The sequence below is a fragment of the Tetrahymena thermophila genome, assembly GCF_000189635.1.
Source record: "Tetrahymena thermophila SB210 genomic scaffold scf_8254410, whole genome shotgun sequence".
NCBI lineage: Eukaryota > Ciliophora > Oligohymenophorea > Hymenostomatida > Tetrahymenidae > Tetrahymena > Tetrahymena thermophila.
Genome location: NW_002476192.1, coordinates 31,826 through 58,554, shown reverse-complemented (window position 1 = coordinate 58,554; position 26,729 = coordinate 31,826). Strand labels below are relative to the sequence as shown.

The 26,729-nt window shown below is 23.2% G+C and overlaps 8 protein-coding genes across 8 annotated transcripts; 3 read left to right on the top strand and 5 right to left on the bottom strand. All coding sequences in view use genetic code 6, as the record gives it.

Annotated features, from left to right (window-relative positions):
• Positions 1-686: 686 nt before the first annotated feature.
• TTHERM_01016000 (EF hand protein) lies at positions 687-8,126 on the top strand (the record flags this gene model as incomplete). The annotated part of the gene is made up of 6 exons (XM_001030760.2): positions 687-815; positions 981-1,129; positions 1,188-1,385; positions 1,695-2,390; positions 2,446-3,307; positions 3,369-8,126. 6 exons carry the CDS (start codon positions 687-689, stop codon positions 8,124-8,126), a joined length of 6,792 nt encoding a protein of 2,263 aa, XP_001030760.2.
• Positions 8,127-8,944: 818 nt separating this feature from the next.
• TTHERM_01015990 (hypothetical protein) lies at positions 8,945-10,261 on the bottom strand (the record flags this gene model as incomplete). The annotated part of the gene is made up of 4 exons (XM_001030759.2): positions 9,847-10,261; positions 9,622-9,791; positions 9,406-9,562; positions 8,945-9,351 (listed from the first exon to the last, which is right to left on the bottom strand). The coding sequence occupies exons 1-4, from the start codon at positions 10,136-10,138 to the stop codon at positions 8,945-8,947; spliced, it is 1,026 nt and encodes a 341-aa protein (XP_001030759.2). The 5' UTR covers positions 10,139-10,261.
• Positions 10,262-10,446: 185 nt separating this feature from the next.
• TTHERM_01015980 (hypothetical protein) lies at positions 10,447-12,291 on the bottom strand (the record flags this gene model as incomplete). Its single annotated transcript, XM_001030758.1, has 3 exons — positions 10,447-11,019; positions 11,073-11,317; positions 11,475-12,291. The coding sequence occupies 3 exons, from the start codon at positions 12,289-12,291 to the stop codon at positions 10,447-10,449; spliced, it is 1,635 nt and encodes a 544-aa protein (XP_001030758.1).
• A 401-nt stretch (positions 12,292-12,692) lies between these two features.
• On the bottom strand, positions 12,693-15,876 carry TTHERM_01015960 (protein kinase; the record flags this gene model as incomplete). The annotated part of the gene is made up of 18 exons (XM_001030756.2): positions 12,693-12,771; positions 12,819-12,914; positions 12,967-13,056; positions 13,106-13,183; positions 13,240-13,332; positions 13,403-13,492; positions 13,545-13,634; positions 13,697-13,786; positions 13,837-13,917; positions 13,972-14,058; positions 14,109-14,198; positions 14,259-14,351; positions 14,403-14,492; positions 14,552-14,871; positions 14,928-14,981; positions 15,045-15,100; positions 15,161-15,352; positions 15,414-15,876. 18 exons carry the CDS (start codon positions 15,874-15,876, stop codon positions 12,693-12,695), a joined length of 2,232 nt encoding a protein of 743 aa, XP_001030756.2.
• A 1,098-nt stretch (positions 15,877-16,974) lies between these two features.
• TTHERM_01015950 (hypothetical protein) lies at positions 16,975-18,834 on the top strand (the record flags this gene model as incomplete). Its single annotated transcript, XM_001030755.2, has 2 exons — positions 16,975-18,609; positions 18,661-18,834. 2 exons carry the CDS (start codon positions 16,975-16,977, stop codon positions 18,832-18,834), a joined length of 1,809 nt encoding a protein of 602 aa, XP_001030755.2.
• A 746-nt stretch (positions 18,835-19,580) lies between these two features.
• TTHERM_001015949 (arrestin) lies at positions 19,581-20,792 on the bottom strand (the record flags this gene model as incomplete). Its single annotated transcript, XM_012799903.1, has 1 exon — positions 19,581-20,792. One exon carries the CDS (start codon positions 20,790-20,792, stop codon positions 19,581-19,583), a length of 1,212 nt encoding a protein of 403 aa, XP_012655357.1.
• Positions 20,793-21,119: 327 nt separating this feature from the next.
• On the bottom strand, positions 21,120-23,671 carry TTHERM_01015940 (hypothetical protein; the record flags this gene model as incomplete). The annotated part of the gene is made up of 2 exons (XM_001030754.3): positions 21,770-23,671; positions 21,120-21,713 (listed from the first exon to the last, which is right to left on the bottom strand). Exons 1-2 carry the CDS (start codon positions 23,603-23,605, stop codon positions 21,120-21,122), a joined length of 2,430 nt encoding a protein of 809 aa, XP_001030754.2. The 5' UTR covers positions 23,606-23,671.
• A 612-nt stretch (positions 23,672-24,283) lies between these two features.
• On the top strand, positions 24,284-26,555 carry TTHERM_01015930 (hypothetical protein; the record flags this gene model as incomplete). Its single annotated transcript, XM_001030753.3, has 9 exons — positions 24,284-24,401; positions 24,462-24,476; positions 24,694-24,861; positions 24,931-25,154; positions 25,283-25,316; positions 25,378-25,874; positions 25,936-26,310; positions 26,365-26,400; positions 26,466-26,555. The coding sequence occupies exons 1-9, from the start codon at positions 24,395-24,397 to the stop codon at positions 26,553-26,555; spliced, it is 1,446 nt and encodes a 481-aa protein (XP_001030753.2). The 5' UTR covers positions 24,284-24,394.
• Positions 26,556-26,729: the final 174 nt, after the last annotated feature.

The window sequence follows — 26,729 nt, the reverse complement described above, 5'->3', positions numbered from 1 at the left end:
CTTCCTTCAAAATAGTTCTTATCAGTATATTAATTAATTAATAAATTACGAATTCATGAAACAATATTTTCAAGTAACTTTTGCAAAGCTAAAATGTAAATAAAAAAATAATTAATTAATTTAATAATATATTTGTCATTCTTCTTATTTTAATTAATTGAGTTCAATTTATATTATTTTTTCTTCTTCTCCTTCCTTCTTCTTCAAGTAATTATCTTAATAATAATTTAAAAATTTATGATTTTACTTTATTTAAATACTCACATTTATGAAATGAAATATTTGTAATTTAAATTGTATTCAAAATGATTGATTATAAGTATATTAACGGATGGTAAAAATTGTTTGGTTGTAATAATTTTCTCTTAATAAAAATATATATTAGGATTTTATAGCTAATAAATGAATAAATATCCTCACTTTTGAGTAATGAAATAATACTCTTTTTACTTCAGCATATCTATACTTAATATATTATCTACTTTTTTTGTAATGTATTAAAAACCTGTCTTCAAATACTAATTAAATTTTTTCATAATCAGTTGTAATAAATTATAAAATAGAAAATCAAACGCATAAGTTAACTTTTCAAGCCACTATCGCCAACTTAACATAAATATAAATAAATACATCTAATCAGAAAACATTATAAATATTATTTAAACGTTATATAAAGTGTTATTCTCATGGGAAATTGCGTGAGATAAGGATCTATAAAAGTAGGTGCAATTCATAAAAAAAGATCAACAATTAAAAAGTTGTAAGAATAAGCTGATAAAGAAGAATATGAAGATATAACACAATAAACTAAGAAAGTAAAAATAAACTTTTGAAACTTTTAATTTACCATAGCAGATACTGCTAAATAATTTTTTTAAGTAATTTATTTGTGTCATTCATTAGAAAATATTATGTAAATCGTATGAAATCATACATAAATAATGATTCAAGTAAAGCATTAAAATTTCTATTTAAAATAGGCTAATGATTAAGATGCAGAAGATACTATTCCATAGCAAAGGAAAAAATCAAAATTAATGGAATTAAAAAAAAATAAAACAAAAAATGAAGCAAACTAATTTATAAGTTAATCAAACAACGAAATAAATGAAATCAAATAAAGCACTGAGTATCTATAAAATTAATTTGTTAATTTTTGAAAGGAAAGTAAATTTATTTAAATCTAGAAATAGGCTTGACTTTTAGAATTAAAATATATCCACACATATACTAATACAAATTGAGGAGTAGAGGACGAAATAAGAAACAGTTATCAAGCAATAATTGAGTGAGTTGAACTTAGAAAAAAATGTAGTCAATAGCATATTTTAGCTTTTAAGAGATTTTTTATCCCATATAAAAGACACGAAAAAATATTGGGTGAAGTAAAATTACATATTTTATTCATTTATTCGCTTTATTCTTTCTTAATTTTTGAAAATTTTTAAAGAAATTTTTATCTATTTCATCGATTTTATTAAAAACTAAATTACCACTTTAAAATTAATAAAAGCAAAAAAATAAATAAAAATTATTATTTAACATGTTTTAAAGATAAATAAAATTTTTATCATAATTTAAATAACATTTTTAATAAAAATAAAATAAATTTATTTCTATTTTTTTAATTATTTTTAAATGAAACTTGTTTTTTATTATAAATTTATTTAATTTAAATTATGATGAAAAAATAGACTTAAATTTATTGGGTACAGCAAAAGTTAGTTCAATAGCAATTAAGTGGGAGGAAGCATAAACATCATAGTAGAATACAATACTGGAGAAATGACTAAACTGAAAATTATTTTTTCTAAAGATATGGAGAAATCGAATTTTGATTTAGATACTTTTGTATTTTACTCGAAATTGGAAAATACTAATCTTGTAAAGGTCTAAGATTTTAATTTTAGGATAAGTCCAAAGTATATGAGGTATTATATCTTTAGTGAGTTTAACTATCACGAGATGTCAATTTAATAGATGATAGCTAATCAAATTAAAACTGATTAGCCTTAAATGAATTAATCTAGTTTTAAATAGATGTTTACAGATATCTTAAATTTGTTGTATTATTTTTCAGAAATTAAATTTACTCATGGTGGTATCAATCCCTCTAATATTTATATCAACAAGTAAATGGAAAAGGATGGCCATTATATTTAAAAAGCTTTACTCGATATCAGCTTATCAAATAATTCTTACAATAGAAGAAACACTAAATACAAAGAATTTGCTTTTAGAAAAAGTAGTGATTTATAATAATTTGCCATTACAATTTTATCTCTGATGTCTTCTATGGACATAAATTCAATAGAAGAAGCAAATAAAAAATCTATTATTTCTTCTAAGCTTTCTGCTCCTTCAATTATATAAGTTGATAATGATATAAGGTATTATTTCTTTTTAAATTCTTTAATTTAAATAATTTAACTATTTTTGTCTTAGATATATGCTTTATTGTATTTTAAAGGGCTCTGATATGATTCTTGAATTTGGAGCTTAGGAAATTAAAAAATAATATGATAATTCAATAAGCTATGATAATAAATTGGGGTTGATAAGACCGAATCAATAAAAAAATTAAATTTCTTTTTGCTATTATATTAACAATGGATGTGAAATTATTGTTTATTCTTTCTACACTAAATGGGCATTTGGCTATAGAATTTATGAAAGTATTAATTTAGACAATAAAGTCTCTATTAAATAATCCTACTGTTCTGGAGATTACCTATATTTTATATTTGAAATAACTGATACATCTGACCTCTTTATTTCTAAAATTAACTTGAGAAAGAAGTGTTTAGATAATAAAAGTTTAAGCATAATCAAATCTATATCAGATGCTCTTTGTAAAATGTAAGGTGTAAAAAACGAAGAAGAACTAGATATTATGGAAGCTTTTGAAGTTCTCGATAAAAAAGGGGAAGAGTTTATAAGTGCAGATGATTTTTTGCATTTTTCATTTGAAAATAAAATAAAAGAAGCTGCAAATAACTAAGCATTAGATTTCTCTACAATAATAAGCTGCTTTGATGAGAATGATAATGGAAAATTGAATTTTTACGAGTTTAAAAATATGATTTAGTATGTTATGAGTTCGAGGCCTTTTATTTCAATTGAAATCCAAGAGTTAATTGAACTTCCACGCCACTATATCCCTTCAAATATGTTTAAAAAAGGTAACTACATATATTTAATTGGTGGTCAGTATAATGGTTTGCCTACAAATAAATGCTTCAAGTATTTCCTTAAAGATTTGAAAGTAAATTAAGAGATTAAAGAACTTGATTACATTAGTCAAAAAGTAAGCTTTAGTTTGTAAAATTATCATTTAATTAATTAATTTATTTAAAACAATAATTTAGGGATTCTTAACAGATTCTAATGATCAAAAAAAATTTATTTTTTGGAGTTGGAATTAGAGTGAGGAATTTTTTGATAAAAAGAAAGAAGAATAGATGCATAAAAATGTAGTTAATATCAATATCAATCAAGTATTAGCTAACCAAAAATATAATGATGCCTTTATAAATAAAAATAGCAGTATTCTAGAATTTGAAAATGTAGAAGAAATGAAAAATGCTATGATGAGCTAAAAAAGCTTTTTAGAATTTAAGCCTATTTCTTCAACTAAGAGTCTAGGTTAAATCATAAAAATTACAAGGACTAACAGCATACCTATTAATTTATCTTTCGTTGCAGAGAAAGGAGAAGAAAAAAACATAAAAAACATTATTATGAATGTGTATAACACAGATAAAAATGTATGGTCCTCTTGCTAAATGGAAGAGGAAACCTTTAGCAAGTAGAATTTTTACTTGCCTCTAAAAGAATCTGGGTAGGTTATTATTTTTTCTAAAGAAAATTGCTAAAATGCTGAGTTAGTTGGAATAAATCTGGTATAAGTAGATTTACGTTAGATTACATTATTTTTTACAAATAAAACTGCTGTTGAATAAATGATTAAAGGAGTCATTGAAAAAAATATAAATGTCGCCTTCTACGAAAACTCGCTTCTTTATATGAGAAAACATGCTGATACTAATTAATTTTATTATTGCACATTTATTATAAATGAAGAAACGGGCATAGTTACCTATCAAGAGTATGAAATCGTTTCATACTTAGGAAAGTATGATAGAATATCTAAAATTCCTATAAGGTATGTTAAGGCCAAGAAGAATCAGAATTTGCTAAACTATTCCTCTCAATCATTTGTTCAGTTAAATAGCTTAAGTCTTTCTTCGAAAACTAACCTAAGTATGAGCTAAAAATAAAAACTCAAAATAAATAGATATACAATTGATTAAATTGTTACTCAATTTGGAGATACAATCATATATTCAGCAACAAGATCTTCTTTTCCTAATATAGAATTTAAGATATTATCAAGAGCTATCAACAATTCCACTGAAAAAATTGATGATATTTATGAATCTCTAAAATTTCTTTCATCAAACTAGCTGCAAGGAAGGATAGCTACAGTTAAAGAAGCCTTTTTTGCTTTTGAGCCCAGTACTTCTTCTATAAAACTGAATTTGATTTACTCAAATGAAGACGTAGGTCTAAGTATGGCTGAAGTTATTGCAAATTTACAATCACAGAAAAGTAAGGTAAAGCAGAAATTGCTCCAGTCAATAAACTTAAGCCATAAAAAGAAGAAAAAATTAATCGAATAATCTACTTAAAACAATTCGAGGAGATCTTCGGTATAAAAGCCTGAAAATTAAGAAAATTAAGATAAAACTCCTTCAAGAAAGAGTAGTTTAACCTAAAGACTCTCAAAAAGATTAAGTAAAAAATTATTAGTCCAAGATACTCCGAAAGCAAAAAAGAAGACTACTTTTTTAACTGCTAGAGTCTATGATCTTATTAACAGTATAAAAAATGTATTAATTTGCTTGCATCAGTTGCATTAAAATAAATTTTACCTGAAAGAAGTATCTCCTCACACATTAATTATTGTTAAAGAAGGAAAATTTTTTTCACCTTTAAACTTTTATCATGAGAACACTTTTACTACAATTAATAGTGAAATAAAGGAGTAAATTGTGAAAGAAAATGCCATCTACGCAGATTACTTGCCTCCTTAGCTACTTAAAGCGCATGAGGATGGATTATGTTTTAATGATATTAACTACAATATCCATAAGGCTAACATATTTTCAATTGGTTTGATATTTTTATAATATGCTAGCTTAAAGAAAATAAAAGGATTTAATAAAATTGATAGTGGATCTTAAGTAAAGCTTTCAATGGCAATCAGCAATCTTCCTTATCCTAAATATGTACAAGATATTTTCATAAAAATGCTTAAATTTAATGAAGATGAAAGATTTAGTGCAACATAACTACTTGATTTAATTCATCAAATCATGCTAAAGAATAAAATGGACATATATTTCCCACAATTGTAATATTTCTCTCCTTTGTAATCAGAGCAATTTTCTGAAAGCTAAAAATAGAATAAATATGATAAATCTCCATAACAAAATAAGCAAGAGTTTTACTACACTTATGACAACCCAGGCTCTACGTTGTATCTTGGTGGTAAGTCTTTGCTTTTGGAATTCAAAAAGACATTCAAGGTAAATGAAAAAGTTACAATGGAGATGAGTTCAGTGGTGGGTTTAACTAAATATCAAGGAGGATTCTACTCTGTTGTTAAGTATCCTACTTAGCCTTCTGAGGCCTTACCTTAATCTATACTCAAATATATATTTGTTAAGCTTGTAGGAAACCCAACTAATCCTAAATAAATACAAGGTAACTTAATTTGCAGCTTACCTTAATTTACAGGAAGAGATATAAATTACTTAAATCTCTCTTATTTAGAATAATCTACCATACTTATTTATGGAGGTGCAGAAAATACTTCTGTAGGATAATTAGATATGAAGGAGATGTACTTATTATTTGATAGTTAAAACGAAAATAATGTTGGAAATAGTCAAAAATTTCAATTTTTTTCTAGTTTAGAAGCTGGAGAAAGTATTAACAACAACAACGATGATTAAAAAAAGTACGTCAGGATAGATGATTTGAAAAATAGTGTTGGAAAGGCATAAATATTTAGTTATGATATTTCATCCAATGATTATAAATAGTTTGATTACGATAGTATTTCTGATGATGAATATGATGACCTTAACATTCCTGAATGTTCTGAATAAGATGAAGATGATCAAGAAAATTTAAATAAATAAAAAGCAAATTCAAATGTAGAATCTGAAGAAGAAGAAGAAAAAAAGGAAAGTGCCACAAAAGAGCAGCCCAAGTATGAGTTTTTGTAAGAAAGAACTACTGAATATTTTATCATAGATTAAAGGCTTAAGTATATCTCTTATTTTAAGAGACAGATATCTGTTTAAATTGTAAAATCTGATTTTTCGATCCAGCAAAGGTACATTAGTATAAAAGTGTAGTAGGGACAGAATAACAAAAATATTAAACAAAATAAAAAGAAGAATAATAATTAATTTTATGAAAATATATAAGAAGAAATTCTTTAGTTTATACCAATATCTGATTCATTAGTAATTGGTTTGGACATTGAAAAGCAGGAAGCTGTTTTGCTCTCTCTTGTATCATTTAAGAGTATAGGCCTAAGATTTATCAATGAAGTACCATAGGCTTAATAAATTTAACCTAGTCATGTAAAAAAGTTATCTTAAAAATTTTATTCTATTACAGGTGAAAAGAGCTTTGTTTATATTTATCAAAATCATTACGATTTAATCTGTAACACATTTTCTCTTGACACAGAAAGAATGATGCTTATTCTAAGTCAACAAATGATAATTCTTCCAAAATATGGCTACGTTTAAACAGGAAACAGCAATATCAGTTTAAAAACAATGAATGAATTTGATGATGTAAAAAATAAAATTACATTACCATAATTAACTCTAATAGTGAAAAGATCTTCAGAAGAAGATTTAATGCAGAAATAATTAAATGTTTTTCAATAGTATAACTATGCAAAAAATAGTCCATAATCTCCTGTTGAAGATAAAGAAAAAAATTTATCCGCAATCTCTATAAAATCAAGAACTTCTATCATAGATAGAATATAAGAAGAACCTGATGATGATGAATAATAAGATGAAATTCAATTTCAAAAATAAAATCAATATAAAAATAATAGTAGCAATTTGAAAAATAAAGATTAAATGATGAAAACACAAAAATCAAAGCTAGGTTTTATTAAATAAAAAGACACTATTGTAGATTCAAGTTAAAGTATCAATATAGAAAATTAAATTAAAAATGACAACAAAACTATTCTCATAGAAGAAATAAATGAAAGTAAAATAAACGATGAAGATTCTAATGTAACAGAAAGTGAAGATGAAGATGAGGAAGAAAAATAAGAATTAGAGGACTAAAATATGGATATTTAGCAAATAATTTAAAATTAAATAGATTAAAATAAAAAATTATTGTTGCAATAGTCTCTTGTAGTATCCCCAGAAAAAAAAAATAACAAATTTAGATTTAACTCATCAAATGAGGCCTCTCCAAACTAAATAGATTCAGTAGAAAATCCTAATTAAAATAATTTAGAAATATCTAAGAGAATTCTAAATAAAAAAAATTACTTGAATGATAGCGATATCAAAAAACTCAGTCCAATCAAAAATGATGAAAATGATTAATAAAAATAATTTGATTAATAAAATGTTGAATTTCTAGGTGAGTAAATTGTAAAAGATCAAAGCGAGTAAAACAATATAAAAAATACTTTTTATAGCAACTCTAAAGAAGATTATTAGAATTCTTAGGCTTAAACAAAAGCAAGTTTTCAGTCTTAAGATCAGCATACTATTAATAAACTAAATACAGATTATATTGTTGAAAATACCTGTAATTTTTAAACTACTAACACTTAAACTAAAGAATTAGATATCAATAATTAAACATAAACATAAGATATTTAGTCTACTCAAAAGTTATTTCCTTAATTTTAGTAAAGTGAAGAAAAACTAAATTTTTAAAATGAATAGCTCTAAATGATAGATGACTTTAACATAGATAAAGGGTTTGGTATAAATACAAGCCAAGCTAATCTCTTTTAAGATGAAAATGATTGCAATATTCTAATGATAGAATAAAATTTTTGATTAATTTATTTTATGAAATCTTTTTATTATATATTAATTTATAAATAAAAAACATTTTAACTAATTAATTATTTTTTATTAAAAATATGTCTTTTTTAAATATACTATTATTAAGATGAAAACGATTTTTATAATCTAATAATATAATTTTTTATTTATTTATTTATTTTTGCTAAATAAATCATTTTATTAAAAATTAATTTATTTTTTAATAAAAAAAGAATTATTAATTAATTAATTACTTTTTATAAAAAATATCTCTTTTTTTAAAATCTTTGCTAATATCTTTAAAAATGAAAATTATAAATAATATTTTTATTAAATTATTTTTAGTAGCTCTTTTTGTTTTATTTTAATTTTTAAATAAAAAACTCTCAGCATGATATTTATTTTTTATAAATAGTATTTTTTTTTATTTTAAAAGAATAACCAATATCTTATTTGATGAAAACAATTTACTATATCCTAATAATAGTAGAAAAGTTTGAATAAATTGTTTTATGAAACTCTTTTTGTCATATTTTAATTTTTAAAAATATCATAGTTGATATTCAAAAAAAATAGAAAAAAATTTGGATTTAATTATTTTACAAAACTCTTTTTGTTAAATTTCAAATTATAATTTAAAAATATTTTAAATAATTAAATATTTTTTTTGTTAATTTCTATTATTTTAAAAACCAATATTTGATATTTAAAACAATTTTTAAAACAAAAAATAAATATTAATGGCAGCAATTAAATACCATTGCCATTTATTATAAAAATAATAAACTCAGAAATTTCAATTACTGCTAAACAACTTCTATTTTTATTTATCAGTATAATTTTTAGTTTGCGTTATAAGGATTAAAAGAATTTTAATATGCTGAAGAACTAATAGGTCTATTTTGTAAATCATATCTTTATGGTTGATTGTATGAATTATTTGAATAACCTGACTATGGTCTAGAGCGTGAAGAGAAAGTACTTTAAGGAGTAATTGGTTACTAAGCAGTTTAATATTATAATTGGGGTCTTTCATAAAGGTTTGATCTGTATCCACTCCTTGATATTTAATCTGGATTTTAATAGGCTATTTAGGGTATTTAATATTGATTTTATTAATTGCTTTGTCTGACAGGTTCATTCTGAATCTACATATACCTAGATGGTTGATTTGATTGTAGGGTTCTCATATTATTACTTTAATTATTCCATCTTTAATGGAAGTCCTAAGCTTATTCTAAATATTAATATAAATTTTAGATTATACATTTTATATTGATATCAATTTTACCTTCTGTGATGTTATGATATAAATTTTAATCTTCGATCTAACCTAAGTGGTTTCTCTCTTTAATGTACTTATGACCTTAGTCATTAAGCATTCTTTCATGAGCCATTATAGATCTACCATTTGCTTAATTATGATAAGCCTACTTTTTTTCACTGATCTATAGAATTTTTATATCAAAATTATTAGAATATATAGAAAAAATTTATTAAAAATTACAGTGTTTCCATCATTTCCTCTCTATATCATATTATCGTTGTAATACTTTTCTACTTTTGGCTAACCATCAGGTCCAATAATTTACTTTTATACCATACTTCTGCTAAATACTTAAAATTAGCCACCACTATTCTGCTATCCATTTGAGTTGCTGTAAATTTAATTATGTACTTATTTTCAAAAAATATTTATTAACAGCCAATATAAAGTTTAAAATTATTTTACAGTCAGAGAATCCAAATACATCTCTTTCATCAAATTCTTAAGCCATTAATGATTAAGAGGGAAATCCTGAAAACGGACTACCTCTAAGCATGATTTAAGTCATATTTTAAAAATTTTGAATCATTCTATTATGCATATGTTCAAAATCTCTCATAAATGGATCATTGTTAAATGGATTAGTCATAAGCTATCTGTTCATTTCATCTTAATAGGGGGATATCTGATTCATTTATCTTTGAGGTTATTATGGAGATTATATATATCTGCTTTAACTTTAGAAAGGTTGAATCATAAAAAATATGTTTTTTTTTAATGGGAATTTATTTAATTTTTAAGAATTTGCAAAGATTTATAAAGCTAATAATTAAAAATCGATTTCTAGAAATACATTAAACTGTTTTTATTATAAATATTATCAAATAAAAACTAATAATTAACACCACAAATTGCGCATATTATTTGAATGTAAGATGAATAATCAACACAAATACTTTTGATTAACTAAAAAATTAAATAACTAGATAGATTGATATTATTTAAATGCATTATCAATTTGTTAATTTTGATATATTTTTTATTTATTCTAATAAGTTTTTATAATCAACTATCGAAAGAATATTTCTATTCTACTCTAGGAATCTCTTCTACCTTAGACTGATCTTAGATTTCTTCCCTTTTAGTAAATTTGCAAACTAGAAGATAATCTCTTATTTTATTTCTCTAAGTAGAAAAATGCTCTATTCTAGATTTCTCATTTTCTGTAACTATCTTAATATGATTTTCGATTTATTGAAGTAATTATTCAATTTATTTAGGTTCTATTTAAAGCATTTTTTCATTTAAATAAGTAAGCATTAAATCTAGTATAATTTCTCCTTCTTACCCTTTAAGCAAATCCCTTTGTATTAAAAATTAATGCATATCAAGTAAATCTGCAGGTTAACTTCCAGGAATTAAATTTATGATATACTGATAAAGCTATCTTTGAATGTGAAGGGGAGTATTTTCAAATTTACCACATGCTTTGTAGTTTAAAAATTCTATAGCATATTAAATATCTTTAAAGTAAACTTATCCTTCAATTTTAGGAATTTAATTCATCAAATGATTTTCTATTTCATCTTGAGTGTCAAATTAAAAGTGACTCAAATATTTCATCGTATCAATCAAATTCTATTTTTTTTATTAAACTAAGAAAATTAATTTATTCTATGATTAATGCTTACAACAAGATTGTATTTTGTGTTATTGCTCATTAACATCTTGTACATATAAACAACAAAGTTAGGATTCAATTCAAACTCCTTTAATTTTTTAGCATTTGTAAATATTTTTAGCAGCTTAGATGTTGTTTCTCCATTATATGGAAGCTCCACCGTTTTAAGCAAAGGGTTTCTGTTGAAAAGATGGCCTTTATATATTGTTATTTAAACTGCATCATAAAATTCCTTTTAGCCTATTTCTCCCTTTCCTTAAATTTTTTTTCAAGATAAAAAACATTTAATAAATTTAAGTTTCTAATGAGTAATTTTTAAAGATGTTTATATAGATTTTTTAATGTTAACACATAATTAATGGATGAAATTAGCTGGCTATATTACAAAATATATAAATGAATCTTTTTTTACCAAATGCGTAGAGAATATCAACGATAGTTTTAATGTCGTAATCTAATGACATATTTCTGAGAATGTACATCTCTATTTTAGCAAAAATAGCAGGTTCAAATCTATTTACTTCGGCTAAAGCTTCTACAACTCTTTTATAATCTGTCATTTGTTAATCCCAAACAGTCAAATCTATTATTCTTTCTAACTTCTCATACAAATAATCAATTCTAACTTAGTCATTAGTTCCTTTTAAAATTGTGAAACCTTCGAGAGCAAATAAACTCTCTTTGAAATTGGTATACCACTAATCTTCATTCACTTTGTACTCTAATAATTCCCATAATCTTTTATCATAGACTCCAAGATCTTTAAAACATTTTGCATAACTCCCTATTAAGGGATACTGTTCGTGTCTGTCATTTTCTAATCTATCTTTAATTTCTTCGACTAAAGCTTTAAATTCTCTCTTATCTTTAAATTACTTTTAGTCTTTGTGTAGCTGAACTAACTTTCTTAAGAAATATACTAAATCATTCATGCTATAACTGAACTAGCACTCTTACAAATGGCCAAGAATAACGTTAGGATCAGTGATTTTTGCTAACCCAAATTTATCATCAAAATCTTTAATGACACCAGCATCTGATGTTTATGCCATAGCTTTTCCTTTTTGAGCATTTAAAGTATTATCATCCTTTTAAAAAACTACCCATTTTTAATTCCAGAAATTTTGCTTAGGAACACATAGGAGCGACTTTGCTGAAAGTCTTTACTAAATCTAACTTTTTAAATTATGTTTAAGAATGTTTGTTGTTTATTGGAAACTTCTACGCATATCTTTTAATTTAATTAAATATTAAATTTAATATTTCTAAAACAAAAATAATTAAAGCTGTTATAATTAACTAATATTTTCTTAAATGAAATAATTTTATATTTTAGTATTAATCAATATTTAAATATAAATTGGACAATTCAATTAAATATTTTAATTGAAATAATAAAATTAATATAAAGTTAAGCAAGCAATAATAATTTCTTGATTTAATGCTTATAATATTTTTTTATATAAAAAATTTGAGAAGTAAATTTTATCTATTTATTTTTTTTGTAGAACTTTATTGAATTATTTTATGTATTAAATACATACAATCAATTTTTATAATTTTGAAATAGATATCAAAAGGATTTTTAATATTTGACTTAGTTTCAAATTATTTTTTTTTTTAAGTTAATTCAAACATATACAGTCAATCCATCAGATTCATCCTGTAAAATATCATCAGCTGTCATGCTATCTCTTTACTATTGAAATCTAAATAAAAAAGGTAAATAATTTTAAATTTTGCTTAATTTTTTTACCTTAATTGAATAGAATCTGCTTCACTTTATAAGGGCAGTGGATTAAATTAGTTATTGATTATCTGATAAACGGTGTCTCTTTTTAAATTATTTTAGCTATAGTAATAAAAATATAATTAGAATGTAATTATTATTCGAAAATTCGAACCTTATATCAAAATAAATTTTTGTTGATTAGTAAACAATTGCAGTCTTTTCAAGTAAATATTAAAAGCCATCAACTTCAAGCCCTGTTTTTCTATTAATTAAAGATTATAGTTTATTTATACGTTGAATAAATTTTTTACCTTATACTAAGAGAGTATTCTTTTAAATGACTTGGAATCCTTAATTCTTTGTACACTATTGGCATGATCATAATTTTACTTTTTGTATTTTGGAAAGTTTAAATTAATCTAGTTGTCAAATTTAAAATTATTACTCGAAAGTTAGCTTTATTTTAACTAGATAATTAAACTAATCATATATATCCCTTAAGACTTTTATTAATTCTGAGCAAGTCATTTCACATGAGCTAATTTTATAAAAATATGATGAATTTTATTTAGTGTAAATCAAAAAAATATTTCTTTAATTAAAATTACGTAAAATTTAACTCAAGTGTATTCAAATAGTTAAAATATTTGATATAATTGATAAGTGTGTCTAGTTTAGTGTCATCTATAAAGTTACCACTAATTTAATTGATAATATTAATATTTTATTTTTAATTAATATAAATCATACTTAATATTAAGTTTAAAAATTTTTCCATTAGAACTATGCTTATCGTTTACCCCATTTTTATCAAAATCGTATCTATCTATACTTGAATCGCTTTTTAAAATAAATAAATAAATTCTTTACTCTTCAAGAAGTTAGTAAAAAGTGATATTTACGCTAAATCGAGCACAAATTCTTTTGCATTTACTGAAAAATCTATGAAAAAAAGAAAGAATTTAGATTTGTCACAATATCTTGAGGATTTTCTTTTTATAGAAAAAAAATTGTATAAATTTATAATAAAAAGATTAATTACCTATAATTAAGAACAACCTTTCTCATATTTTTGTTTGGTTTTTTTTTCTAAAAGTAACTAGGACAGATAACATCAGTAAAACTTTTTAAAAAATAATTAGATTTTACTATATTTTTTTTTATTTTTGTAATTTACCTAAAATCTAAGTACAACTCACAAAGGTTATGTTATTCAAATATGGTTTTCAACATTTCGTTTTACTTACCAATGAAAAAGTAATGTCTATTTCAAAATTATTTTAATTGGGTTTTCTAAACTGTAAAAAAATTTACTTAAAATCTAAATCAAGCAACTGCAGCTTCTTATTCTTGAAAATATAATAAGTAATCATAAAGAAAGTAGGAGAAGATAGATTAATGTTCCTGTTGATAAAATAATAATAAATTTAATTTTTATATAATAATTTAATTTTTTTATTTTACCCAACTTTGAATCTAAATGCTAAGCAATAGGGTTAGTATTTTATTAGTGAATCAAAAAAATCAAACATTTATTCTTACTCAAAAGTAGAGTTCCTTATACATAAAAAATAAGGTGAATAATTAATTATTTAAACTAATTTATACCTAAAATCTAGAATCAACTCTGACACTTGAGGTAATTAGTTAACTATTTTAATCATTCTATCAAACTACTCATTTGTTATTCTTTAATTTCTTTTATTTATGAAATATAGCTTAAAAATTTAAATAATTAAAAAATTTTTTTAATTTACTAAAATGCAAATTATAATAAATATGATTCCATATTTAGAGATGATATGTTAAGATGATTTTAGGAATCAAAAATATTTTGTTAGGAGAGAACTGCTTAATTATACTTTTAAAGTACTATATTAAAGCTATGTCTATCTGAAGGATTTTCGTTTAATAAAGGCTATATAGCCTAAATGATAGGAGACTAATATAAAAAATTATTTTAGTAATCATTGGACGAGTCTAGCATTTCATAATCTTAAATATGGTATTATACTTTATCAAAATAAGCATCTAATAAAATTTCATTAATAAGCATTCCTACAGAGTAATAATCAAACTATAAATTAAATATAAAATAATTATTTATGATTTAAAACAATCATTAAAAATTACTCTAAAATTTAGCTAAGATTATTTTTTTATCTCTGGACCATCATATTTTAGAGGCTAGAATATTTTAAAATATTAAATTGTTTTTACTTAAAATGTGTATAATTATTATAAATTTACTTAGTAGTTAATTTATAACTTAGAGTTTTATTTGTTGAATGCTCTACCAAATCTACCTAAAAAAGGATTTTAATATAAATTTAATTCCTTATTTATATATTTAAATAGAAAATTACAAAAAACCACTTCTTCGAATTCATTTACATAAACAGTAAATGGATTAATGTCATAATGAATGATGTTGAATTTATGCATATAAATTATTCCTTCTAAAAGCTAATTGATTAATCTGTTAACCAAATATTTGTATTCGTTCTTTTAATCTTGCTTCAGCTACTTTTAATATTTGCAATATTCTAAAATAGTACCTAAAAATGTAAATTAAAAAACTCTTTTTAAAATATTTTAATGCATATTTAAAAACTAAACCTTCAAAGTTAGGATATTCAAATCCAATAAATTTGTAAGATTATATTAATGGTGAATCAGAGAGACATGGTAAACAAGAGTGATATGGAATATTTTGTATGTATTTATATTCTTAAATAATTTACTATTTCTCCTATTCATTTTAGAAGAAGTAGAGCTATGCCATTGTAATGTCGGAAATTTCTTTTAAATCATTTTTCTAATTGTAAAAAATCGTAAACAAATTTTTATCATCATTCATATCTTGATAGCATATAAATTTCTTTTTTAAGAAGTAAGGTTCGCTCCTAATAGCATTGTAAATTTGAGGCTTTGCTGCAAAATAAATCAAATTACAATCTTCCTAATAACTACTATCTTACTATTCAAAGGTATAGATTACATTTTGGTCTTATCTCAATTTAATATCTTATTGCAAATTAAGTAGTGTTTCTTTTAACTTTCTAACCTAAAACTAATTCATATTGATTAATATCTTTTTAGAATATCTTTAATTATTTGTTAATTAATTCAAACTTTACTAAATTATTATTACTTAATATAAAAAATTATCAGAATCTTAATTATTTGTTATTTGAAACAAATTGCAGAATTATTTTAAAGAATTTTTGATGAAAAATTGATACTATCTATATAAATATAAAAAACAAATGCATTTATCAAATTTTCGATAATAAAGATTTAATTAATTTAAAAAAAAATATTATTAAAAATTCTATTTTGAAGTCTCTATTCCTTTTATGATATGACAGATAGATATCTAGTCAAATAAATTTTTGTTCAGAATTAGTTTTAATATTCTAATAAAATTAATTACTGAAAATTATATCTGTTTCATTAAACTCCAAGATTAATATTTTAAGGTTTTACAATTTGCTCTAGTAATTTCAATTTATATTTTATTTCTCAAAAGTTTTGATTGATTGATGATTACATAAATTGATAAAAATGATTAAAATTTAAAAAGTACAATATTTATTTAAAATTGTATAAATTAAATGATACTTTAATTTCTGGAATAGCTATATGTTAAAACTTATTTTATTTATTTATATTCTCCACTTTTAATTTGGAATTATGAAATAAAAATTAACATAGAATTAAGGGATTGAAAGTATTAATTTTTGAGAAAGTTCATAAAACTTAAAAAACTAGCCACCCTCGAATAGTGTAATGAAATTCGGAATTGCAAAATAGAGGTTCAGAGGATTTTTTAGTTGACTTTTATTCGACTAATATTTTATTTTTATTTATTTTAAATAAACTACTTATTAACATCAATAAATAGATTTCCTTAATCTTGAAAGTTCATTTATTCAGCAAATAAAATTGATGAATATGAAAGAGTAATTTGGTATTATAGATAACTTATTAAATAATTTTAAAAACTTCTCGAAAGAAAACTTACAGTAGGTATAGAATTTTGGAAGATAAAGGATATTAATCAAATAGAATTTATTGCTTAATAATAGCTTTAGATTTAAATTCTATTAATTTTTTTTAAGTTATCAAAAAATATTATTGACTATCATATAAAAAGCTCAAAAAAATTAAGAAATAAATGGATAAATTTGGTTTAAGACCTGTTTCAAGACAAAAAGGATTCAGCTAAAGCATAGGAAATAATTAAAGCTAAGTCATATCACCAGCTTCCTCTAATATCTTTCGTATTAAAAATGTTACCACGCCTTATGACTCTACACTTTAAGTTTCAGGATAGTAAATTAAAAGCGATAGCACAATATTTGATCATCATAACAATTAAAATCTTAATTACATGCTTCACATGATTGATATATGTTCACCTGAGCAGTAGATAACCACATTCATAAAGGGAGAAATTTCTATGATTTAGCAAGAAATCAACGAATACGATAAAGATGCTAAAATAAGAAATAACAGCTAGAAATAAGAATTTAATAAAGGCCATGTAAATATCTTTAAGAGGTGGCTCTTATAAAATTCAAGACCAATATTGAAGTATTAAGATGTTATGAGTTAGGAGTTTCTAAAGTTCATAAATCCAGATATTCTGACTGAATAAATGAAAGTAGAAAGTAAAGAATAATGCATATAAAAGCTATACAGAATAGTTTAAGGATTAGACTTGTTTCTACTAAAACTTACTGAGTATTTAACTATCACTTTTATAAAGTATGAAGATTTTATAAGTAAAAATTTACCACTCGAATCTTAATTATAAAATAGAGTGAATAACTTAATTAAAGGAACATAAATATTTCCTAGTAGTATTTCTTTTATTCATTAAGACAGATTTAACCAATTACAAAAACATTGTCAATCTAAAATGCAAGAATAGCTTTAAAATAAAATTTAACATAATAAAAACTCAGGGATTCCTTTTAATATTAATAATGATTGTCCAAAATCTGAAATCAAAACCACGGCAGACTTAGTCAAGTATTTAGAATCTTTGAAACCTAATACGCTTCTAAATTCTGACTACATGAAACAAATCAAAAATATTCTGGGTCATATAGAATAAATTAGTTAATAAATTTAGGAAGAAAAAACACAAAAGTATTAAGCTAGTCATCAACAATTTAAAGTTTAAATAGATTAGTTAGAAAAACAAGTGACATTTTTACAAAATGACAATGAAAAAATTAAATTAAATAATTAAAAACAATTAGAAGACTAAGAAGCTAAGCATATTAAAGAAGTAGAAATAATGCAAAATGATATTTAATAATAAATTTAACTTTAAATTTAAGAAAAAGTTAATTCTTTAAATTAAAAAATTAAAGATTAAGAAACCTAAATGAACAAATTGTAAGCTCAATACTATGATATGTTACACAAAAAATAAGATAAATCAATTTAAAATTAAAATAATTTAAAAGAAATTAAAGAAGTGAATAAAGAAAATCAATAAAATTAACAAAACCATCATGAACACCATGAAGATTAGCAAAAAGCAATAAATTTGATTGATGAATTAAAATTAGAATACACTAAGTTAATTGAAAATTTAAGAAAAGAATCAGCAGATTTTAAATAGAAATATACAGATATGAAAATAAATTGTGAAACAACATATTAAGAACTCCTTAATGTTAAGTAGTTGCTTATGTAAGCTCAAAAAGAAAAGGAAGAAATTTAATTTAAGTTTTCATAAAAATTTATGTCAAAGCAAGAGTTCACTGACACCTTTGAGTAAGCACTAAAGGAAGAAGTAATTAATTTAAAATTTAAATATTTTTTTTTAAACCATATATTAAATTAGTTTAAAAGAATGAAAAAATCATTTGAAGATAGGATAGAGAGATTAAATTAAGATATTATAACATTAAAGAGAGACAAACATAAATCAATAAACGATATGAAATAACAATTAGATAGAGAAATAGAAACAAAAAACTTACTAATGAAAAAATTAAGTATATATCTTAAATTTTGATGAATAAAAAATAAAAATTAATTAGATGTATGATAAAATTTACCAACTAAACTTATATTAATCTTTTTAATTATGAATAAATAAACATTTTATTCATTTATGAATCATTTTAACATGTAAAACATGCAAATTATTTCCATCAAGATAAAAAAAATACAAATTCTAACAAAATATATTAAATTTTCTTTAAAATAACTTTTATTCCATTAAATATTCAACATTAAAATGTATAAAATTTTGAACTATCTGATCTAACTTATTTTGCTTAATGCTTAAATATTAAATAATATGGTATTTCTAATTTAATGACTAAATCTTAAATGCAATATTTTAAATAAAATGAATTATCTCAATAAAAAATAGTTATTTATTTAATTTTAAAATTTTTGAATGATGCTTATTTCAAAAAAAAATTAATTTAAATTATAAACCATTTTAAGCTAGCTAGCTAAGTTGATAATTTTATAAATAATGTTTAAAATTAGTTAATAAATGAATAATGGAGCAATTTACGAAAATATCATAAATTCATTAATGTTTATCAAATTAAAAAAAATATTCAAATCAAAAAAATACTCTTAAAACTGCACATAAAATTATAAGCAGTTGATTAATTTGGCGTATTTATAATAATTAATATTTTTATAACTAACTAACTAACTAACTATCTAACTAAATAATTATCTTCTATATAATATTTTAAATAATTTATTAAATTATAAATAAATTAATAATGAATTTATTATTCATTGTACATTTACAGAATTCTGAATTGTTGGTATTTTTCTAAAGTGATCTAAATTTGTGTAATAATAATCAACTGTGCTCTTGCATTTTTACCAATTAATATTTGAATTAGCTCTTAAGATATTAACTTAAGGGTCTTCATTGCTATCCCCTTCATTATTATCATTTACGTTTTTTTCCTCCCATCTTTCTAATGCAACGTTCGGCTCAAGATAGAAATCGTGTTGATGAATATCTAGCAAAGTATTTCCTGAGTAGAATTTAAATTCTGCAACATATTTTAAATCCACAAGATTAGAGTGGTGTGAGAGGGCTAAAGCTATTGGTAAATTACATTCAAAGACTTGGTTGGCCTTTTAGTTTACAAATTTTATTGAGGATTCACCTGTTTTTAACTCTTTGGAGCACTAGTAACCATTTTTAAAAATTAATAGTCTCTTAAATTCATATGCTACTTTGTTAATTGGCTTGCTATTTCCAGCACCGTCTATTTCAAGGTTTACGCTAATCTTTTGCTAAGATTAATAACACATTTTTTCAGATAAAGTTCTTATTATATATGAATCTGATGAAAAACAAAAGCAGCCACTACTGCTTGATATGCTACTTTCTTTCTTATAAGATTTATTATCTGACTTTTACCTATGAATGACATCGTTTCCAATAATCGTTATGTTAAATTTATCACTGATAGGAGTACAAGTTGTGTCTTTAGTTGGCAAAAATACTTCTATAAAATACTTAACATGAAAATCATAATGATCAGAAACATCTTTTGAGATACCGTATGCTCCTTTACAAGCAGTTGATGAGTACTCTAGAGAGTCCGGTAATTAAAAGTGAAAACTTATTTGATATTATCCAGGATTGATCATTAAATCTCCTTCGTTTTCAACACTTGTAATAGGATTGCTTCCATCAGAATTTAAGTTTTTTTTGAATGAAAAAAGTTCATATCTTTAACAGATAAAACTCTTTGAATCCTCTTTGACATTGATATCATCCCATTTTTATGTTTTCTCATTTAACTGATGGCGATAAGTTTTTGCAAACACTTTCCCGAGTAACAATAAATAAATGACCTCTCCATTATACTTTTCATTTAAAATAAGCTTAAGTGTACCTTGCACCTTTTCTCCTTACTTAAAAGTATTTTTTTCTAACTAAATAGACAATTCTCCTAATTCTCTTTTCCCTTCCTAAGTTATCATTACTGAATAAAAAATTACGAATTTATAATTATTTAATAAATGATATTTTTTTTATTATTCTTGTTTTAAAATATTAATGGTTTAACAATCTCTATATTTTTTAAATTCAGCAAATTTATAAAATTTAAATTAAAGATAAAAAATAGGCAGTAAGAATACTTGTATAGTATTAAACATAGAGCATTCAAAGATCTTTTAGCTTCAACAATTAAAAAGCAGTAAATTTTATGAAAAAATTATATAATATTTGACAAGAAAAATTTATTTTCATTGAATATTTTTACAAAAAAATAAATAATTAATCACAATAATAAAAAATTAATAGATTCATTAATTTTCTTATTTTCTATTATTTTTCGAAGTGCTCGACTTAATTGAAGCACTACTTGCTCTACTCAAAGACTGTCTACTAGAAGCACCTTTTAGTTTTTATAAGATACTATTTTCTTTTTTATCACCATAAATATATTTTTAGAATTTTTCTACTTACTCTTCTAATTTTATTTTTTCTTCTTCAAGTTTCTACTTTTGTTCTTCTAACAATTCATTTTCTCTTCTCGCTAGTTCTAATTCCTTTTCTTAATCGGTTGCAATGTGTTTAAATTATTCTGTATTTTCTTTGACTTTGTTCAATTCATTTTTTAGTTGATTGATTTGCCTTTCCAATTCCTAGTTTTCTTTTTTTAACAACCTTTCTTTTTCGTGTTATTGTGAGCTATCTGTTACAAGCTACTGTTCTAATTTAGCTATTTATTCACTCTTTTCCTTAATTTAATCTTTTAAATCTTCTATACTGCTTTCATAATCAATTTTTATCTTTTAAAGGGCTAATTCGTTGTCTTAAACCATTTTTACTCTTACATCTTCTATCTTTTCTTCCATCTCATCTATATATTCTTAGAGCTTCACTCTTTCCGATTCCTAAGAATAAAAAAGTGATATAAAAAACTCTAAAATTAAAATTGAAAAAAGTTTACTGCATCTAATTTTGATTTTTTAGAAAGATCTGACATTTCTCTTAATTTCATCTAATAGTGCTGTTGGTATTCGCTCATTTTTTTCTCTAATTGTATGCTTTTTGCCTTTTCTGTTTCTAGTGCCAATGATAAATGATTTATTTCTTCTTAGTACTGCAATCTAAGTTCATTCAATCCAAATTTAGAGTCTCTTTCTTGTTCAATTACAGCTCTCTACTATTTCATAAGATCTTATTGGATTTAAGCTATATTTTCTTTATTTCTGTCTTCCATTAAATCCATGTGTTATCTCATATAGCTGATAGTATTTTCTAGCTCCTAAATCTTTATTTTGTGTTTGATTTCCAAGTTTTTTATTTCTTATTAATAAATATTTTTTAAACCTTCAATATAACTCTTTTCTTCATTTGGTCCGACCTATCCAATCAAATTTTCAAAGTTATTTTTTAACTTTTTAGCAGAATTTGCTTATTCAACTGAAGTTAGTTTTTCTCTATTTTATACACTGTTGAATGTTTAGTTTTTTCCATTTTTTTCTATATTATTTTATTACAAATCCTTAACTGCTTACTCTTTACTTTCATGAGATTCTCTGTGATTATAATTTAGTTTATTTTTTTTATCAAAATCTTCACTTTAAATATTTTCTTGTTCTTGAACAGGTTTAATTCTTTTTTTTATTTCGTTTATTCTCTTTAAGACTTCATTTTCTCTCTCATCCAAATCTTTTTACCCACAGTATTATTTTAAATCATTCTTTATTGATTTATATTGCTCTTCTGCAGATCTATCTTTGTATTCAAATTCTTGTTAAGCAGGTTCTTGATTAGTGAAATTGCTTTAAACAGCTTACTCCTAACTAGATTATATACTATTTACTCTATTGTTGTTACTGTAGTGCATATTTTAGTATTTTTTTAAGTCGTTTATTTCCTGTTCTAGTTATTACTTGAACTGTTCACTATTTTTCGTATAATGGTAGTTAGGTATTGAATTATTTTTTTGCTAAAAAGTTAATCCTTAATTTTATTTAATTAATCCTCTTGTATCTCCCTCTTCATCACTTAGTCCTTATTAAAGGGGATTTGAATTGGGTCTTAATCTATCTTCTTCGTTAGAAACAAAACTATCATTATTATTACTTGCATTTGAAAGCAATTAATTATCTAAAAATTAGTTTCTTTAATATTTTTTGACATTTAATTTATGCTAATAGCGTTATTCAAAATTCTCAGCAAAATTATGTTCATTCTATAATGAATTATTGTGCTAATAGTGGTAATTATTGATGTTAGAATGCTAATTAGAAAGGCCTCTATTCGCGTTATGCTATTGATAATCTTATCTCAAATTAAAATTATTTATTTAGTTTTAATTCTATTAGTTTTTATTAGAATAAAAAGGGTCAGAAACCACATTTTTGAAACGATCTGCAATATTACTTTTTACGCTTTAGTGATTTGAAGTATACTTTAAATCTCTAAAAAACTACAAATTCTCTCTTGAATTATCAGTCACTTCTATCTGCTAAGGATTTATTTACCTAAAATTATTTACTTCACTCCTCTAATCTATATTTCTAGAGGGCAATCTTCTTTCTTACTAAAACTGGTAATTTTGTCCTTACTATTCTGTGTTGTATTAATTGCCTAAATCTAATTATTAGTTAAATGAGATCTTTTCCTTTTGGTGTTATCTTTCAATCTATTTATGTATTTAATTATCACAAACGAAGCAAAATGTTTTGGGTTCTTCAAATTCATTTAAGCATTCATAGCATTTAATGGTAGCCAATTTTTAGCACTCAAAGCATTTAGGAATTCCTCTTCTAATCATATCTTATTTAAATTTTTAGTTTATTTATTCACTGGTTATTACTTTAAAATAATTAAGAGAAATTTTATTGTATATCTTAAACAATAAAATTTATTAACTACACAATCAAACTTTAGAATTTCATTAATAATTAAATAGATAGAAAGACAGATTTCTAAAATCAACTCAGTTTTCATTTCAAATGAGTTAAAATTCAAATATTTCTTAAGACTCAATAACTAAAATTAATTGTTAATTTTTTAATGGATTTTACAAAATTTGTTTCAATCAAACAAATATACATTGTTTTAAAATAACCATCAAATAAAATTTTTAAAATATGATTTTTTTTAGATAAAAGTTTTAATTATTTTAATTAAAAATCTAGCGTGTCAGTCAGGAGTTAAAATAATTTCAATATATTTTGAATTAAGTAATAAAAAAATTAAAAAATAGATAGATAAATAAATAAATGAGTAGAAATAATAAAATATCTGAAAAGTAGATATAAATGAATTAGATTTAAATTTTTTAAAAGTTTTTAAATAATTTTAATGGATGAATCTAATAAAAGATATTAAGATATATATGTAGATTTGATTTATTAATATAACCAATTATAAACTCCTCTAATAGAAATATATACTTTATCTTTGAAGAAAAAAATTATTATCTCTTTCACTTTTTGTCTATTTATAATTATGCTTGCTTGCTTATTTGAAAACATAATTATTTCAAGATAGATTTAGATATAAAATCAAATAGATTTAGAACAAAAAAATAGTAAAAATAGAAATCAACACCTAGAAAATGGCTTGTAAAATTATTTATGCTTATTATATCAATCATTAAATATTCATCTTTTTTTATATTATAGAAAAGGAAAAGCAAAGTAATACATTTTAATTAGGTTTAATTCTTATTAATAAAATGCGCTGATGAGTCCAAAAGCAATTCATATTTATTAGAATTTCATGATAGATAGAAGAAATTCTTAAATAAGTTTTTATACTTGTTAGCATATTGCTGTGAAGTTTAATATAACATGGATTCATTTATGAAATAGAATTAGATAAATAACAAATATAATTTCGATTTTAAAAAAATAGAATGGTAAGATATTGAGGACGATGAAGATTATAGTAATTCTCCTCAAATCAATTAAGATACTCAAATGATGACAGTAGAATATAAATTATAACCTACTGGAGAATAAGTTAATGTCGGAGGAAACAAATTCCAAAAGAAGTTTGCTCCCAAGAAACCTCTTCTAACTGGTACATTTCTAATTCTATTTGAAAATAAAAATGTACTCATTAATGATTGATCTATTAATATCAATATAGCTGAAGAAATGATCGAATAGATTAAAGTTGATAAGTACTAGAATGTCTTTTTACATTGCTTCTTGGTTAATGGCTCAGCTGAAAACTTTGAAGAGGCTTTCAAAGAAAAAGTAAGATATGCTCAATTGACTGAAGCTAAGAACCAAGATAGAGACAACTCTATTGATTTGAAGTTTGACGATAAACAAGAAGCTATCAAGTTCATTTAGTTATCTTAAACTACCGTAAAATTTTAACCATTAATACTAATTTAATTATTTTTTCTTCTATTTTTTTATACTTTTGTATCTTATTTTTTCAATTATCACTTGATAGAATAATATTAATCGTTTCTAAAATATTTTAATTATAGGCTATAAATGGCAAGACTTTCAGAGTTAAGTTTGGTAATTAGTCTAGTTTATAATATTTGTTACTCAAAAAGCAATATCGTCATTATTATATTAGGAAAGTTTACAAAGTAGGGAGATGGATTTAAAAAGGGAGATTATAAAGATAGACCAAGATATTCTCAAAACGAAAGAAGAGATTATAAGGGTGGTGAAAGAGTTCATAGAAATGATGATCGTGAACATCATCACAGAAATAACGATAAGCGTGAACCCTATCATCACAATCGCGAAAATAGAGAACACTTCCAAAATCGCGAAAATAGAGAGCACCATCAAAATCGTGAAAATAGAGAACATCACCAAAATCGTGAAAATAGAGAATTTAAACCTTACTACAAGAAAGATTACCATAATGAAAAGAAATAAGAAGAAAAGCCTATCTAAAAGCAAGAAGAATAGACTGTTCAAAACTCTGAAGCTCAATAATAAGCTCCAGTTGAAGAATTTAAACCCCGTGGTTTTATTAATACTAAGAAAAATCTAAACCATAGTGACAAAGAAAGTGCTGAATAGATTCGTTGTGTTGATACTAATGCCAAGGTTCTTGAAAAGGTAAAATAAATTGCAGTTTGCTTAAAATAAATTAGTTACTGATTTGCTTTATATTTTTTAGCAAAAAAGAGACGAATAGGAAAGATTAGCTAGATTAGAAGAAGAAAAGAAGTTACAAGGTGAAAATTAAGAAAAAGTTGAATAAAAGGAACATCACCATAGTAAAGATAAGCATGCTCATCATCATGGCCATGGTAAAGATGGTAAAGGAAAAAGAGAAGATAGATCAAAGGGAAAGCAATAAAAGAGTACTGGTGAAACATAAAAATCTGAAAAAGTTGTATATGAAAAGAAAGAACAACAACCTTCTCAACCTTAACCTCAAGCTGTAGAAGCCTAGGAGAAAACAGCTAGCAATGAAGAAAAATCATAAGCTAAGAAGAAGTTGAAACTTCCTGAAAACACTAAAGTCGAAGACGAATGGAATGTTGTTCCTGTAACCAAAATTATTTGTTAATAAAAAGTTAATAATTTTTAAAAATTTAATTAGGGAAAGGTTGCTGATAAGAAAAAGAGCGATGGAAAGGTATATTTATTTATTTATATTTATCATTTTAACTTAAAAATTGAAATATTTTGATAAAATATTAGGGAAAGAATGGAAATAATGATTCTAGAAGAAATAATAACAATAACTAGAAACCTAAAGTTACTTATACTCGTAAAGACGAATAGAAATGAAAATATTTTATAAGCAAATTAGCAAGCAAGCAAACTCAATAAAATAAATCTTAAATATATTGTTTAAACTAAATAATATAATAACTCTTATTTGTGTATCTGACTAAATAAATAAATAAATGATTGTAGCTCAAAAATTATATGAAAATACATTATAAATTCTAAATTTATTCA